This window comes from Narcine bancroftii, chromosome 3 (genome assembly GCF_036971445.1).
Source record: "Narcine bancroftii isolate sNarBan1 chromosome 3, sNarBan1.hap1, whole genome shotgun sequence".
NCBI lineage: Eukaryota > Metazoa > Chordata > Chondrichthyes > Torpediniformes > Narcinidae > Narcine > Narcine bancroftii.
The window spans coordinates 104,590,923-104,603,713 of NC_091471.1; the positions used below are offsets into that span (position 1 = coordinate 104,590,923).

The 12,791-nt window shown below is 41.2% G+C and overlaps 1 protein-coding gene across 3 annotated transcripts in view; it reads left to right on the forward strand.

Moving 5' to 3' along the window:
- The first annotated feature begins 54 nt into the window (after positions 1 to 54).
- The window catches only part of nfxl1 (nuclear transcription factor, X-box binding-like 1), a 119,409-nt gene continuing 106,672 nt past the window's right edge, over positions 55 to 12,791 (forward strand). Inside the window, exons 1-6 of one of the 3 annotated variants that reach the window (XM_069924723.1) lie at positions 55 to 308; positions 5,648 to 5,818; positions 6,584 to 6,696; positions 7,917 to 8,047; positions 10,351 to 10,529; positions 10,621 to 10,782. In XM_069924723.1, the coding sequence (XP_069780824.1) occupies positions 122 to 308; positions 5,648 to 5,818; positions 6,584 to 6,696; positions 7,917 to 8,047; positions 10,351 to 10,529; positions 10,621 to 10,782 (943 nt within the window). In that variant the 5' untranslated portion in view covers positions 55 to 121. The remainder of the gene's footprint in view (positions 309 to 5,647; positions 5,819 to 6,583; positions 6,697 to 7,916; positions 8,048 to 10,350; positions 10,530 to 10,620; positions 10,783 to 12,791) is intronic. The other 2 variants (XM_069924724.1, XM_069924725.1) reach the window with 2 other exon arrangements.

Sequence of the window (12,791 nt, forward strand, 5' to 3'; positions counted from 1 at the left end):
GATGCCGCGTTGTCTTTCGGGCATGCGCAGTGATGTCAATTTTTTTGAGGGAATCGAGCTGGATGGGGTATCAGGCGGTCGGTTTGGGGACGTTGCAATCGGAGGGGTGAGGAGGGAGATTATGGAGCCAGCTTGGCGCCAGGCTGGTCGGGGCCGGGGTCGAGGACGTGGCAGAGGCAAACCCAACGCAAATCAAGTGCCCGGGTCCGCAGGGCAAGCCTGGGTTGGCAGGGACGATGCCAGGCCCGCTAATGGAAGGGGCTGTCGCCTCAACGTCAGGGCAAGGAGTCAGCCTGATGCAAGTAATGGTAAATGATACCGTACAAAGGAAATTTTGGGGGGCGAGGAAGGTCAGTTGGGAATTTGGGCGGTGAAGTGGCAGATGGAAATGTATTTGGACCGGTGCGATGTGTTCCAGTAAAAAAAATAGGGTAAAGACAGTGTATGGCATGTTTGCTTTCATTGATTGGTCACTGAGTGCAAACATTGGGAAGTTTCATGTGCCAGCTCTATCAAACTTGTTAGAACACAAAAGTGCTGGAGAAACTCAGCAGGTTGTGAAGCATCTATAGGAAGTAAAGGATAATCAGCGTTTTGGTGTTGAAAGGTACTCAAGGAGAGAGTGGAAAAACCAGGATTGTTTGCTCTGGAGTGCTGGAGATGATGAGAGACCAACTGATAAACCTATCTAAAACTAAAAGAGATATGGAGGATAATTGGTCTTTCGCCCCCCTGCCCCCAAGGGTGGAAATGCCATGTATGAGAGAGCATAGTTTTAAGGTGAGAGGGGGAAAGCTTAAAGGAGATTTGTAAGGCAATTTTTTATATGTAGGTACCATGATCAGACTGTCAGGATGTGGTAGAAGCAGATATGATAGTGGCATTTAATCAGATGCATAGATAGGAATAGAAGGTAGTTAGGATAAACTGCCAAAATGTTTGGCCTGGAAGTCAGCCTGAAGAAAACTGAGGTCCTCCATCAGCCAGCTCCCCACCATGACTACCAGCCCCCCCACATCTCCATCGGGCACACAAAACTCAAAATGGTCAACCAGTTTACCTATCTCGGCTGCACCATTTCATCAGATGCAAGGATCGACAATGAGATAGACAACAGACTCGCCAAGGCAAATAGCGCCTTTGGAAGACTACACAAAAGAGTCTGGAAAAACAACCAACTGAAAAACCTCACAAAGATAAGCGTATACAGAGCCGTTGTCATACCCACACTCCTGTTCGGCTCCGAATCATGGGTCCTCTACCGGCACCACCTACGGCTCCTAGAACGCTTCCACCAGCGTTGTCTCCGCTCCATCCTCAACATCCATTGGAGCGCTTACACCCCTAACGTCGAAGTACTCGAGATAGCAGAGGTCGACAGCATCGAGTCCACGCTGCTGAAGATCCAGCTGCGCTGGATGGGTCACGTCTCCAGAATGGAGGACCATCGCCTTCCCAAGATCGTGTTATATGGCGAGCTCTCCACTGGCCACCGTGACAAGAGGTGCACCAAAGAAAAGGTACAAGGACTGCCTAAAGAAATCTCTTGGTGCCTGCCACATTGACCACCGCCAGTGGGCTGATAACGCCTCAAACCGTGCATCTTGGCGCCTCACAGTTTGGCGGGCAGCAACCTCCTTTGAAGAAGACCGCAGAGCCCACCTCACTGACAAAAGGCAAAGGAGGAAAAACCCAACACCCAACCCCAACCAACCAATTTTCCCTTGCAACCGCTGCAATCGTGTCTGCCTGTCCCGCATCGGACTTGTCAGCCGCAAACGAGCCTGCAGCTGACGTGGACTTTTTACCCCCTCCATAAATCTTCGTCCGCGAAGCCAAGCCAAAGATAGGAATAGAAGGTAGTTAGGATAAGTTTAAAATGGCATCTTGCTAAGAAAAGATACAGTGGGCCAAAGGGTCTGTTCCTTTTGCTGTATCTATCACTGTTTACAGGAATCTAATATAATTGGTTAATATAGTGCCATTACAGTGAAAGCAACCTGAGTTTGAATCTGGGGCTGCCTGTAAGGAGTTTGCATGTTCTCTCTCTGTCTATGTGGATTTTCCACTTTCCTCCCCCATTCCAAAAATCAATGGGGTTAGACTGTTAATTGGTCACATTGGACTATTTTGATGGCATGGGCTCCTGGGCTGGAAGGGCCTGTTAATGTGCTGCATCTCTAAATTAAAAAAAAATTGAAATGATTGGCATGTAAAAAGTTGCTAACTGACATTCCCATTATAATTATAAGGGAGCTTACTAAATATACCTACATTAAATTTAAAAAAATTAGACATACAGCATACTAACAGGCCATTTTGGCCCACGAGGAACTCAGCAGATCTCTCATCCTCCAGTTAAAGATCTATTACTAAAATTTTGGTGCCTAATTTACCCCTGATATGTTTTGAACTGTGGGAGGAAACCAGAGCACCTGGAGAAAACCCATGTGGACATGGGGAGAACATACAATCTCCTTACAGATAGCACGGGATTCGATCCAGTCCCGATCACTGGTGCTGTGAAGGTGTTGTGCTAATTGCTATGCCAACCATGCCATTCTTTCATTTAGTTTCAATTATTCTACATTTTTGGGGTGTGAAATTGTAATTTTGTGGATGGACCAGAAAAGCAGTTGGTGGTGTACTTAGGATAGGGAGCCTGGGTGGATATTTGATAGGTAAATTTAAAATCACAAATGGTTTAGGGACAGAAAATAAATGCTTGCTGTCCCTGATATCAATGAAGAGTAATCTAAAAACACAAATTTCAGTTTGAAATGAGGCAATGTTTAAAAAAAACGTGTGGAGTGAGTAGTTGGGATTAGGAATAGTCAATCTGACGGATGATTGACCTGAGTGAAACAAAAGTCTGAAGGTGCTGTGGTTGTACTAAAAGCACAAAAATCCTGGAGGAACTCAGCAGATCTCTCATCCTCCAGTTAAAGATTACCAAAATTTTGGACTTTTAAGGCTTGAGCAAAAAGCAGACAGGCAGGTGCCTGAATGAAATGGCTGGAAAAAAAGGGGTGGGGAGGAGCACAGACCATCAGACAAAGGTGATAATTGGGTATGGATAGGAAGACAGGAGAGGAAAGGTGAGAATTGATCAGGGGAAGGGGTGGCTCTGAATGTGGAGCTGGAGGAAAGGGAAAGTCAGAGAGACGGAGCTAGAGGAAAGGAGAAAGGAATAACAAGGGGTGAGATGGGGCAGTAATGGAAACTGAAGGTCAATATTAATGCCATCTGGTTGGAGGGTGCCCAGATTGAATATGAGCTGTTGATCCTCCAATTTACGGGTCGTCTAGCCTGGCAGTGCGTGAGATCATGGACGGATGTGGAATGGTGGTGGGGAATTAAAATGGGTTGCCCTTGGGAGAATCCCTGCTATTGTGGTGGACAGAGCTAAGGTGCTGAACAAAGCAATCTTCCAGTCTGGGTCCAGCCTCTGCAATATAGAGAAGATCACAACGGGAGCACCAGATGCAGTACGTGACCCCTGCAGATTCACAAGTAAAGTTTTGCTTCACTTGGAAGGATTGTTTGTGGTCCTGAAAGATGCTGAGGGAGGGGGAGTGGGCACAAGGGTAGCACTTTCAGCAGTCACGGAGCAATTACCAAGAGGGCAATCAGTGGGAAGGAGTTGACAAGGGGGTCATGGAGGGAACAGTCCCTGTGGAATATGGATGGGGAAGATGAGTCTGGTAGTGGGATCACATTGTGGTGGAAATAGCAGAGGATGATGTGTTGAATGTGGAGGTTGGTGGGGTGGTAGTGAGGACAGGGGAATCTTGTCCATGTTGTGCATGGGTCGGGTTATGGGGAATATGTGGGTGAAGGCCAAGTTAATGGTAGTAGAGGGGAAGCCACATGCTTTGAAGGAGGACATCTCAGATGATCTCGCATGGAAGACCTTGACCCGGGAGATGTATCTGAATTACAGGAAAGGAATGGGATCCTCACAGTGGACAGAGTATGAAGTGGTGTAGTCATTGAGGTGGGCTACGGGAGTTGGTTTGTAAAAAAACACTGTTGAGAGTTTGTCTAAAGAGATTGAGAAAGGGGAGAGTGTTGCTGGAGATGGACCAAGTGAATTTAAGGTCAGGGTAGAAGTTGACAGAAAAATGGATATGCATGTATGAGTCAGCACCAATGAAGCGGTGGAAGATTTGAGGAGTCTTGCTTGTGTTGGCTTGTAGCATGGATTGTATCATTAAAAAGGCAGACATAGCTGGGCCTCTTGCAGATATCAATGGCTACTCCTTTGACTTGGAGAAAGCAGGATGAGTCAAAGGAGAAGTTATTGTGGGTGAGGACAAGTTCTGCCAGTCAACGGAAGGAGGTAGTGGAAGGGGACTGGTTGAGTCTGATGTTGAGGAAGAAACCAAGGGTTTTGAAGCCTTCGGTATGGAGTATAGTGATTGGATGTCCATGGTGAAGATGAGGTGATCGAGTTCAGGGTACTGAAAGTTGTTGAAACAATGGTGACCATGTGAAGTGTGGCAGAAGTAGGTAGTCAGTGTCTGGACTGGTGGGGAGTTGGTGGGGGGGGGGAAACGACAAAAATTGGAGTTGATTTAAGTGGCTACCACTATGGTAGGGCAGGAGAATGCTGAAATGATGGATCTGGTGGGACAATTGTGTTTGTGGATCTTGGTGAGGAGATAGAACCAAGTAGTGTGGGGTTAGGAAATAAGGTTGGAGCCCAGAAGTGATGAGTTCAGATATAGTGCATGAGATGGTGATTTGATGAGTTGTTTATGAACGATTTTGGTTCATTGTGTTCATGCCAATTGGGGTTTGCAAGACAAATCCCAGCTTTCAATTTTAGCACCTGCAACTTCATGCCACAACCTTTGATGAACATGTCCAAGTACTTTTTAAATTCAATTTGTCAATATTTCAGTACTTGGGTTTGCAATCACTTTCTTCTTGATTCTTCTACTGATTCCTTTAAAACTAAGAAGGCGAAACTGGTCATAGAAATGTACAGCAAGAGGTGCGAAAGTAACAGCATTGCTTTTGAAAAGAGCTAGTCTGGGATTCATGGGTTGGATCATCTGATTCTTAAAAACTTAAATGAAAACACACATGGGGTGGAATGTTAGGTTTGGAGAGAGATCACCGTCCACCTACCTTTTCCTTGGAAAATACAGATGAGAAGTCATTTTAGACCAACTGAAGTCTTCTGGCTCCACCTGTAGGTTTCCTATTGGTCTCTTGTAGGCCCAGCTCTTTCTGTGACACTGTTGCCCTTAACATGTTTTTTTAAACACTTTGGGATTTTCTTCAGTCTTGTCTGCCACTGATATTTTGTTCATCTTTGTTTTAATTTCCTTTATAATTATGTCCCTGCTCACTGCAGCCAACCTGTATGCTTTCCATACCCCTGACAAGCTGAGCTTCTTCTTTTTCAAATTCAAACATTGACACCTCAAATTTATTGAACTTGCTGAGCTTACCTTTCCCTGAGTATAATACCTTACATGATTCTATTCTTAGTCTGTTATGCAAACTTTGTAGATGCTTATCCAACCAAATATGGTTTATCTTGAACTTAGTGCATTATCTAAAGAGAAGGAATGTTTGAAATTCATACCATTGAGGCAATTGCTTGCAATTTACTTTGTAATAATATTGTTTTCAGCAGAATTGTCATCATTGAAGAAGTTTGAAGAAGTCTGTAAAGCCAATCAAGCTGCAGTTCAAAGGTTTGCTGATGAAGATACTTCCTCAGAAGAAGAAGGAGGAGATGAGTGTGAGAGCCAGCGAGGGAAAATTGTTGCCTCAGCATTTACTACATATTCAGATCACATAGGTAACATAAAACAAATTTGCTCAGTGCTAGTGGTTAAAGTGCAACACATGAAAATAACAACAATAAATTATTAACCTGCTTTTTCTTACCTTGAAACATTAATCAAGAATGGGAGATTTGTTACAAATGGATGAAATGCGCTTTACCCAAATTTCCAAATGATCTTAAAAGTGTAATGGCTAAATTTAGTCTTGACATTTTGATCAACATAACTAAACATTTGTTCATTTTAATTTTCCAAGTCCATTGATACTTTTGTGCCACCTTGTAGAGAGAGCACTTTGGTTCTCTAGTCAGAATACTCAAAAATACTCACCCCATCTATTTTTCTGCAAAAAAAAACCATCCATTCAGGATGGGGGCTGCTGTGCCAGGGATTTGGATGTGGCGTGTCTGGGGAAAACTCCTGCTCTCCCGATTGTTAGGAGCTGTTGGGAACTTTGTATTAAACCCTGCCCTGTGAAAACATACGAGCTTAGTTAGGAAAAAAAACCTGACATGATTGGAAGTGCCACGACACTAAGCCATTTTCATCTACCGGTACATTTTCAAAAGGAACAGGTCACGCTGACATCTTCTGACTATTTTGAAGAACTAACATTTCCTTTGGATATAAGAAAGTCTTTGTTCGATGGTAAATTCTTGTGTTTAATTAATTTGGGAGGAATCAATATTTCACATATTGAGGCTTGGAAAATTAAAAATATACTAGAATTGCAAAAGTTAAACGATCTTGTTTGATCAATTGCTTTTTTTTAAATATAGGTGAGGATTGTTCGAGAGAACTAGAACGTACAAAACAATTTTTGAATGAAGCATTTCAGTCAGGGGCTCAAACATGTCTAATTTGTATTGCCTCTGTAAAGAGGAACCAGGCTGTAAGTATTATAATATTCAAATCTCAAAAGTTAGATATAAATGGGCATTTTTGTAATGTTCAATCTAAAATGTATATAAACTGCTGAGTACTGAGAAATATGCCACAATCTTATAGTGTACAATTAACTATTTTAGATAAAAGTTTGCATTTTCAGCAGAAAAACATTAATATTTTATGATACTAAGATAGGTATTGGGTTACTTATGAATCTGTTTAAACAACTTAAAGAAAATCTGTGTCTTGAGGTTATAGCTCAAAATAAGGCTCACACAAGGAGTGCTGATTTAATGAACTGCCTGCTCTTTTATAGAGTCAGACTGACCCTAGCTGCCATGTAACTGACGGACGTGATCCCGTCCCTTCAGGCTCTGATTGCTGTCCTCATGATCCGCCACTGGCAATTGGCTGGATCGGTCCGCTGCAGTGTCATCGACACGTGTGGTTTTTGCCGTCCTGGGCACTGATTGGTCCTTTCGTGATCCCTCGCTGATGATTGGCTGGCAGAGCCCGTTTTGCAGTGGCCTATGGGAATGGGCCGTTAACACCTCGCGCAGCCCACTCGATTGCCGTGTTCAAACGGCGACTTCTGTGTCAGCCTGTGGCAACAGCCACGAGTCGCTACAAACCTAAGGTTTCTGATTAAGGGTGACTATAGGAGAGGCATTCGTCCTACTAGATAAATTGTGATTGACATTTAGGAACTTGAATAGTTGTGAATCTGTTGAATGGTTTCATTTTGGAGTTTCATAGGATCTGTATAATTAAAAGAAATTTCCAAGGCTATGGACATTCTTTGAAGTATGCTCTTACCATAACTTTTTTTCTCATTATCTCCTTTATTGGCAACTTGGCTAACAATTTTTTAAATTTAGAAACATATTTAGACATACTGCACAGTAACAGGCCATTTTGGCTCACGAGTTTGTGCCGTCCAATTTAGACCCAATTAATCTACACCCCTAGTATGTTTCAAAATGGGGAGAATGTACAGACAGCATGGGATTTGAACCCCTGTCCCAATCGCTAGCGTGGTAAAGCCGTTACACAAACAGTGATGCCCAAAAAAGCTTTTTTTGTGACCTCTTAATATTTATCTTTGAGGAGGAATATCACGGTTTTGTTGTGTAAATACTATCTCTGCAATAAATAGTTTTCAAATATACCTTGAGTAAAGTTCAATTTTTTCCATTAAACAAAATTATTTTTTCTCTCTCTTAGATTTGGAGTTGCTTTCGTTGTTATTGTATCTTTCATATCCCATGTATTCAAAAATGGGCAAAAGACAGCATTTTCCTTGTATCCTCGGTGCTGAATGATGACTTTGGGAAAAAAGATCATCCATGGCCATGGTAATTCATAGATATTTGCTCAAGCGATGTGTTTTGTTTTATTTTGTACGATTTTATATTTTAAGTTCATCTCCAAGTTTATTTATCTCTGGTCCTCGATGCAAAACATGCAAACACACATCCAGACAAGAGACACATACAAACAAGCAGGACAAATATACATATATAAAAATAAATACACTTAATAAAGTTATAGTAGAGTTTCAGATGGTTGGTTTGAGTAGTTTATTTAGTTGTTCAGCATTTTCACTACCCGTGGGTAGAAGCTGTTTCTCAGTCCTTGCTCTGATACTTCTGTATCTTTTTCATGATAGGAGTAGCTACAAGATGCTGTGTGAGGGTGGTAGGGGACCTCAACAATTTTGTATGCCCTCTTCAGACAATGATCCCAGTTGATCACGTAAGGAAGACCCCAGTGATCCTTCTCTACAGCAACTGTACCACACTGTGATGCAGCTGGCAAAGACGCTCTCTTGAGCTCCTGTAGAAGGTTGACATAAGGGTGGGCAGTAGCCTTGCCCTCTTTTCAGGAAGTGGTCTTTTGAATTAATGCCTAAATCAGATATTTAAGAGCCTAATCTTAATAATCACCTTGAGGTTGAGGAAACCTTATCCATACTGCCCGTTCCATAATTTAGACCTTATTGTAACACTGAAATCTGCAAATTAATTTATTGTCATAAATTTATAACTTTCAACTTGGAGATATTTTCAGCCGGAAAATATTTTAAATCTTGTTCTGTGTATACAGTGGTTAGTATCCCTGCCTGTCACACAGGAGACTGGGGTTCAAATCCCCAATGGGAGAACGTTATTGACGGCATGGTTAGCACAATGCAATTACGGCACCAGAGAACCGAGTTTGAATCTAGTGTTCTTTGTAAAGAGTTTGTACGCTCTACCCATGTCTGCGTGGATTTCCTCCAGTTGCTCTGGTTTCCTTCTATCCTTCAAAAATATTAGGAGGTTGTATTTGAGGGGCACGGGCTTGTGTGCCAGAAAAGCCTGTTACAATGCTGAATGTCTTAAGAATAAAACAGCCCAAAGTGTACGCAGGTTTTTAAGCAGCATTTTGTGCTAATCTACACCAATTCCATTTTGTTCTCCTCACGTGACTAAACCCCCACTGGCCCCCTTACTTGCATACCATGGAGATTTTAGGGTGGCCAGTTAACTCGCCCATCCATTTGTTTTTAGTATATGAGGAAAACTGGAGATCCTGGTGAAAACACTAACAAATCACAAGGAAGACTTGCAAATTCCACACAGACATCACCAGAGATTAGGATTGAACCTGGCTCGCTGGAGTTTTGTGGCAGCAGACCTTACTGGCTGAGCCATTGCGTGGCTAGTGGAATCTTTCACTTAATTCTTTATTATGCAAAATTTGAAAGGAGTTCACCTGTCACTTAGGACTTTTATCAATTGTATGCAGGTATTTATGCAATTAGTTATTTGTATATTTTTTCAACATTTTTGTAGAAACAGTTTTACAGCATGTAAATAGGCTTTTTGGCCCAGTTTACCAATACTAATGAAATGGTTTACCTCATCTGATCCTACTTGGCTGCCTTTTCCCCATATTTCTTCAAAGCTTTGCTATCCATGTACTTGCCGAAATGGGTTTTAAACATTGTACCCGCCTCTACCTTTTCCTTTGGCAGCTTATTTCACATACCTATTACCCAATTGTGGATTAAGTGGTACCTTAGGTCCCTCTAAATCTTTCCTCTCGTGTTAAATCGAAACCTTGTAGTTTATACTTTCCTAATCTCGTGGGGTGGGGGTGGAGGGGAATCTAAATTGATTCTGTGATGACCATTATTTTATCAACTTCACAAATTCTTATCTTTTTAAGAAAATACTTTTTTTAATTTGTGGACTTTGAGTAATCCTATTTTTAATGATCTTGCAATGTTATCCATTTTGTTGGCCGCCTCATTACAAAACTATTCTCAAAATGTGAGGCCGTATATTTTTGCAGCAGTTAGCGCAACACAATTACAATGCTGGCGATCAGGGTTTGAATCTGCTGCTGTCTGTAGGGAAGGTTGTACATTCTCTCCATGTTCCCTTGGATTTCCTCTGGATGCTCTGGTTTTCTCCCACCTTCCAAAGATGTATGGGCTTAGTAGGCCAATTTGTCATGAGAGTATTTGGAAGCATGGGGTTGTGGGCAGGAATTAAGAAATACAAGCAACTGTCCTATATCTAAATTAAAATTCAAAACATGATGCCAGAAGATATCAATTTGTATAAAATTTTTGGTATTTCAAGAAATTAATTTTGGATATTCTATTTAGTCCTAAATGTAGGCATCAGTATGAACAATCTCAAACTCCAACGAGATACTATTGTTACTGTGGAAAAGTTGAAGATCCACCACAAGATCCATGGCTCGTTCCTCATTCCTGTGGCCAAGTTTGTGACAAAGAATTTAAGCCTTTATGTGGGCACAAGTGTCTTCTTTTGTGTCATCCTGGTAAGCTAATTTAGAATAGACTTATTGTTTTTGTGGCATCTCAGTAAATTTGGTCATGATTGAAATTGTTTTGTTTTTATTTTGACCTTAGGTCCTTGCCCACCCTGTCCAAAGATGGTCTCAATAACATGCTACTGTAAGAAGGCTAAAACAGTATCCAGGCGATGTAGTGCCAAAGGATGGTCCTGTCAGCAGCCATGTGGCCGACTGTTATCTTGTGGGCAGCATAAATGTGAAAACCTATGTCATGCAGGTTGGTCTATGGTATAAACTCTACTGAAGTAACTGGTAAATGTAACAGGGATAACTTGTATATACTTAGTCAATAAGGCATTGTGCTTCCATCTCAGAATACACCTGATTTAAATTTTTAACTGGAAAGAAAATGATATACAGAAGGTGAGGTTAGAATCCAAATACATATGAGCATTTAAGTGATTTCTATTATACAGAAGTGGTTTTGAACTTCAACGAGACAAATTATGTCTCTGTTTTGTCTATTCTCCCAAGCCAGCTAAGGAAGTAATGCATTTCTTTTAGCCTACTTAAATATGATTTAAATTGGAATTATACTTTTCCATGGATGACTGAAGGATAGGTCACTTTCACTATAAATTCTCAATGATTTTCAACAGCAATTAAGGCAGCAAGGACTTCCAAGGCCCTTCACTAGAGCATCATCAAATAAAATTTCAACACCATGCCACATAGCATATAGATGGACAGTTAACTATAATGTTGGTTAATGTGATAATTTTAAAGGAGGCCATGAAGTTTAAGAGAGGAATTCCACAACTTTGGACTTGTGCAGATGACAGGATAACTGCCAAGATTTGGAAGGAGTAAACTCAAGAATGGACAAGAGGTTGTTATTTGAGGAGACTTTAGCAGATATAAGAATGCTGAGATAAAACTTATTTGCAGTCAAATGGAAACTGTTTTCAGATTAAGTTACAGAGGGGCAACACTTGCATGATAGATCCTTGGGGTATATGGAGTTAACACTGAGGTTGGAGATGGGAAGACATTGCTGGTGACTAGAAATAACTGGATAGATAAGAAAAGTAGGATGAATGTCATCTTCTCTTCTGGTCTTGCCTAAATGCATTAATTGTATCAAAAATTGTGGACAGGTCATCAAGACCTGGAGGCACAATTACCTTAGAGATTTTGTTGTCATTTTGATATTGTAGCAAGGGTGAAGACCTGACTAAAGGAAGTTGGGCAAGAAGTTCTTGGATCGATGACCAACTAATGTATCCTTTATTTTGAAAATGGAGGGAGCTTAGAGTAAGGGCTATATTTTGCCAAGCTAGAATGTTCAAGATCTTTGTTTTTTTTAAAATTTTTGTGGAGAGGTAGAGAGCACTTTTAACATTTCCAGCTCACAGGTACAGGAAACACATTGGGTAGAATGGGGTTCAGGAAGCAGGAATTGGGTCTTTGGACATGAAGGGTTTAGTGAGAGTATTTAGGACAGTGAATCTAGAAAACTTTGACTTCAGATCTAAGACTTCAAGAGACTGATAAATAGTTTAATCTTGGTGCAAATCAATCTGTAAATTCCTTCACTTGCTAATGAAAAGGGAATGGACAAACTGGAGACCTGTTTGCTGTTCGTCCAAGAAGCGAGATACCTTTGCATTTCAAAATGTGTTGGCAGATTATCTATGCTTTATAAAGTTGCTAGCGGCATGGATGGATTTGTTCATGAATGAAGGCTTTCTTTGTTGAGGAAATAATAAAATAGTCACCATATTATCTCTGTTTTTCCTTGAACATGAGTGCTAAATGAGGTGGAGATGCAGATGGTTAAAGATTTTTGAAGATTATAGAGAGTAACCACTTCTAAATTTTCCAAATTGTATCTTGATTAATTTTTGTGTCTTTTTAAAAAAAAAACCCAAAAATCATATGTGGAAATGTAGTTCAACAATTTAAATGTCATTCAAGCTGTCTTTGGCCTATTTTATGTTTTTAAGCACCCCAAAACTTCATCCTTGATAATGGATGCTACAATCTTGGCATCCAATGAAGTTAGGCTCGCTGGCCTATAATTTCATGTCCATAAGACCAGAAGATATAGGAGAAGCAGTAGGTCATTGGCCCATTGTTTCTGGACTGCCATTCCATCATGAGCTGTTCCATACTCCCACTTAGGCCCACTCCCCTACCTTCTTCCCTGACTATTTAGATACCTATGAATCTTTGCCTTAGATAGACCCAACGGCTTGACCTCCACAGCCGTATGTGGTAGCAAGT